Raw genomic sequence first — 5,000 nt, 5'->3', positions numbered from 1 at the left:
TCATTAACACACCTCACACACTGACCGACAGCCTAATCCTTTTGGTGGACTTGAGGTACAACATACGTTCATGGCAGCTGTGTGGTAAATGTGAAGGTTTAGTGACAATGGATGAGTGAGAGTCATTGAGTAAACGTGTACTTTCGATTGTTTCGATGCTTGGGCCGTCGTAGTTCGGTGTGTCGTCGGCACATTTTTCGATGTCTTTCTGGTTAAGAGAGAGTTTGTGATCAGACAGACAGCCTGACAGACAGACAGACAGACAGACTGACAGACAGACAGACAGACAGACAGACAGACAGACAGACAGACAGACAGGGAAACAAACAGGCAGACAGACAGACAGAAAAACAGACAGGCAGACAGACAAACACACAGACAAACAAACAAACAGACTCAATTCTGTACATGAGCAAACAGACAGACAGACAGACATACAGACAGACAAACAGACAGACAGACATACAGACAGACAAACAGACAGACAGACAGACAAACAGACAGACAGATACATACCAGATTGGGACATGTACTCTGAATAGAGCTTAACAACGCTTCCTCTGCTGTATACAAACTACTATCATCATCGATGTCCGTAATACCAAACAGTGCCGTCCACACAGCCGTAATTCCCTGTGTTACCCAACAGCAACTGTTAGTACAACACGGTGTGGCAATCACACACACACACACACACACACACACACACACACACACACACACACACACACACACACACACACACACACACACACACACACACACACACACACACACACACACACACACACACACTAACCCTTCGACAAGCTCCCTGGCAGGCACCACCCATTCCCTGCTCACAGCAGCTGCTATGCGGAAAGTCAGAATGAAAGTAAAGACTCGAGGTGTCTAAAAACAAATACAAACATTACACAACAGACAACCCTAATAGCACATATTCACACCATGGAAGCATCGCTCCACTCCAGGCTGCAACAAACACAAACATCAACATAGAGGTAAGATGGTGGTAAAGCACATGGAATTGAGTGTGAATCACCTTGTTTGTGATGCAGTTGTCAATGGTCGTTTGAGGGTTTGTGACGGGGAACTAGATGAGAGAGACGGTGTTGGTTTTAAGAAACACGAATGCGTAAGGTAGTGGGAGAGAAAGAGATAAACGAATGAGGAAACGTATTGACAGACACGTAGACAAATAAAAAACAAGAATGGAACAAAAAGAAAACAGACAGAGACAAACACACGAACAGACAGACAGACAGACAAACAGACATTTAGACAGACAGACAGACAGACAGACAGACAGGCAGACAGACAGACTGACAGACAACATACAAACAAACAGACAGACAGACAAATACAAAGACACACAGACAGACAAAAACAGACAAACAGATAGATGGGCAAACAGACAAACACACAGACAAACAGACAGACAGACAGACAGACAGACAGATGGACAAACAGACAGACAAGACAGACAGACAGACAGACAGACAGACAGACAGACACACAGACAGACACACAGACAAACAAGCAGACAAACAGACAGACAGACAGGCACACAGAGAGATGGACAAACAGACAGACAAACAGACAGACAGATGGACACACAGAAAGATGGATAAACAGACAGACAAACAGACAGACAAGCAGACAGACAAACAGACAGACAGATGGGCACACACAGAGATGGACAAACAGACAAACAGACAAACAATAGATGGCCAAACAGACAGACAAACAGACAAATAAATGAAAACAGACAGACAGACAGACAGACAGACAGACAGATACACAGACAGACAGACAAACACACACACACACACACACACACACACACACACACGCACACACACACACACACACACACACACACACACACACACACACACACAAATCCAGCAAACCTTCAAGCTGTTAACGCAATCCACACCTCCACCGTACTCATCAGCACACTCCTTCAACTCTAGAACAAGCAACACACGACACCAAATACATCACAATCGTGCACACAAGCCGATTCCACACAGTCAACACAACTCACGTTCATACAACTGATTGATGACGGGCAGGGACGTCGGAATGGCCGTGAACGGGTGAACTGTTGAAGGAGCGGCTCGTTCCCTCAGACAGCGCTGGAAACCGATCTAACAAACAAATGTGTGTAAATCTCGTGTGTTGCTTTGTGTCAATTGTGTGATACGTATTACGTCTGGAATACAGACGAGTTCAAGTTCGGTGTAATTTTCAGGACTGGGAGTCGACTCAAAGCCACGTGGATATGACTAGGAGATGAAGGTAGATGAGGATTAATAATGTATAGTTCATGATTTACAGAAGGACAGAGAGAGACAGAGAGACATACAGACAAACAGACACATAGACGGACAGACAAACAAACAAACAGACAGATAAACAGACAGACAGACAGACAGACAGACAGACAAACAGATGGACAGACAGATGGACAAATGGACACACAGACAGAAAGAAAGATGGACAGACAGAAGGACACACACACGGACAGACAGACAGACAGACAGACAGACAGACAGACAGACAGACAGACAGACAGACAGACAGACAGACAGGTGGGCAGACAAACAGACAGATGAACACACAGACGGACAGACAGTCAGACAGGTGGGCAGACAAACAGACAGATGAACACACATATGGACAGACAGTCAGACAGACAGACAGATGGACAAACAGACAGTCAGACAGACATAGACAGATGGACAGACAGAAACAAAGAGATGGGCAAATGGACAGACAGACAAACAGATGAACAGATAGACAGAGACAGATGAACAGTTGGACAGCCAACCAGCCAGCCAGCCAGCCAGCCAGCAAGACACACACTCACACAAGCACACACACACGTACACACACACACACACACACACACACACACACACACACACACACACACACACACACACACATGTACACACGTACACACACACACACACACACACACACACACACACACACACACACACACACACACACACACACACAGTAGCAAGCAGGCAGGCAGACAGAAACACAAATAGACAAACCAACAAGACTAACCACTGCACACATATGTAGACACTCTCCAGCTATTGCGCTTTGTGCCTGACAGCAATGAGCCACGTCTACAGCAACAGCCAATAGCCACCGTGCTCTCGAATTTCATCCTGTTCACAATGACATTATTACCTCTCTCTTTAGGATTGCCGATAATTGGTGTCGGAGTTGTGGGTTTTGTTGTAAGAACTTGTGTTGTTGGTGCAAGAGTGGGAGGTGCTACAAACAAAACAAAGCACATTAGTCTACAACACACAATCACACACACGGTCACACACACAATCACACACACACACACACACACACACACACACACACACACACACACACACACACACACACACACACACACACACACACACACACACACACACACACACACACACACACACAAATGGCAATGGCAAATGGATAAGGAGCTGCTGTTAAACGGTAATACCCCCAGCCAGTTGGCTGGGTTCCTGTGCACTAAGCAGGAGCTATGAGCCGTGCTAAGCAATCTCCTGGAGCCTGGCTAGGTACTCGCAGGAGCACCGACTGCAATGCCAACTGTGGTGTGGACACCCAAAGTCCCACCCAGACCCCAGTGGCTGATGGACTTTGTCGCAGTCAGAGGCCTTTGCCACCCCGGTCAATGACCAGGTACTCATTTATACTCCTGAGTCGGCAATTGTGTATAAGTTCTTGCCCAAGAAAATTATGCCATAATTCGCCATCACTGTGACTTGAATTTGCAGCCCTGCAAGGTTCCGGATGTTTCCATTCTCCAAACGCACTCTCTAACCAATTGAGCCACAAGACACACACACACACACACACACACACACACACACACACACACACACACACACACACACACACCAAAGACACTCCACCCAAACAACAATCACCACCAGACATTCTCGCCATCCACACACCTGTTGTGCTGCACATGCTCGACAAGTTACCCGCAACGTCCATCTTCGCCTGTTGAATTCGTGACACGTATCCCACACAGTCAGACCGAATACCATTGAGACATGTTTCATAGTTACTAAGGATTGAACACATGTCAGTGAGCCCACCCCGTTTGTCTTGCATGTATTGTTGCTCGCAGATGTCGAAGCCACACGAATCAGCTGTAGTAGAGTGGATACAAAAGTCATGTCAGTTATGAGTATTAGTTGTAGGAGTTTGATCATAAGGACGTACCTGTGCAGTTCACTATCCGATTCTAGAAACAAGAAAGAAGTGATTTATGACTGAAGCAAACAAGTTGATAGACAGACAGACAGTAGGCAAACACATAAACAGACAGACAATAGACAAACAGGCAGACCGACGTATAAATGGACAGACAGACAGACAGACAGACAGACAAATGGAAGGACAGATGGACAGACAAATGGACACAGAAAGACAGACAGACGGACGGACAGACAGACAGACAGACAAACAGACAGACAGACAGATAAACAGACAAACAGACAAACAAACAGATGAACAAAGACAGACAGACAAATAGACAGATAAACACACAGACAGACAGACAGACAGACAGGCAGACCAACCAGCAGACAGACAAACAAAAAGCTAAAGAACCAAAAAACAAACTTACAATGTCCTGAAGAGCACATCTCGACAAAGCAGCAAAGTTTGGAGAGGCCTGGCAATCTGATCTACACGTAGAGTCGGTAGCGCTTACGCAGCAAGCTATAACAAACGCAAACATTCTCAAACAGTAAAACCAGAGCAACAAAGATCTTACCAGGCAAAGCAGGATTTGTTTCAGGAGGTAATGTCGAAATGGGCCCTGTGCCACCTACATCACAAATCAATCAGAAACAACAACAACCACAAACACAAGAGAGTCACCAACTGCTAACAAATTTCAATACAAAAAATCTAATGACCAAAGGACTTGGTGAAAACAGACGTGA

General features: G+C 45.7%; 1 protein-coding gene across 1 annotated transcript in view; it reads right to left on the bottom strand.

Annotated features, from left to right (window-relative positions):
• Positions 1–5,000, bottom strand: part of LOC134187157 (uncharacterized) — a 15,142-nt gene that overhangs the window by 5,606 nt on the left and 4,536 nt on the right. Inside the window, exons 4-18 of the mRNA XM_062655275.1 lie at positions 4,829–4,882; positions 4,679–4,773; positions 4,273–4,294; positions 3,999–4,199; positions 3,214–3,300; positions 3,085–3,149; positions 2,217–2,291; positions 2,051–2,153; positions 1,914–1,972; positions 1,043–1,093; positions 948–972; positions 800–891; positions 517–633; positions 142–208; positions 13–77 (exon numbers count right to left, since the gene is read on the bottom strand). Coding sequence (XP_062511259.1) covers positions 13–77; positions 142–208; positions 517–633; positions 800–891; positions 948–972; positions 1,043–1,093; positions 1,914–1,972; positions 2,051–2,153; positions 2,217–2,291; positions 3,085–3,149; positions 3,214–3,300; positions 3,999–4,199; positions 4,273–4,294; positions 4,679–4,773; positions 4,829–4,882 — 1,178 coding nt within the window. The remainder of the gene's footprint in view (positions 1–12; positions 78–141; positions 209–516; positions 634–799; positions 892–947; positions 973–1,042; positions 1,094–1,913; positions 1,973–2,050; positions 2,154–2,216; positions 2,292–3,084; positions 3,150–3,213; positions 3,301–3,998; positions 4,200–4,272; positions 4,295–4,678; positions 4,774–4,828; positions 4,883–5,000) is intronic.

Source organism: Corticium candelabrum, chromosome 1 (genome assembly GCF_963422355.1).
Source record: "Corticium candelabrum chromosome 1, ooCorCand1.1, whole genome shotgun sequence".
Lineage (NCBI taxonomy): Eukaryota > Metazoa > Porifera > Homoscleromorpha > Homosclerophorida > Plakinidae > Corticium > Corticium candelabrum.
This window is presented reverse-complemented; position numbering and strand designations above follow the sequence as displayed.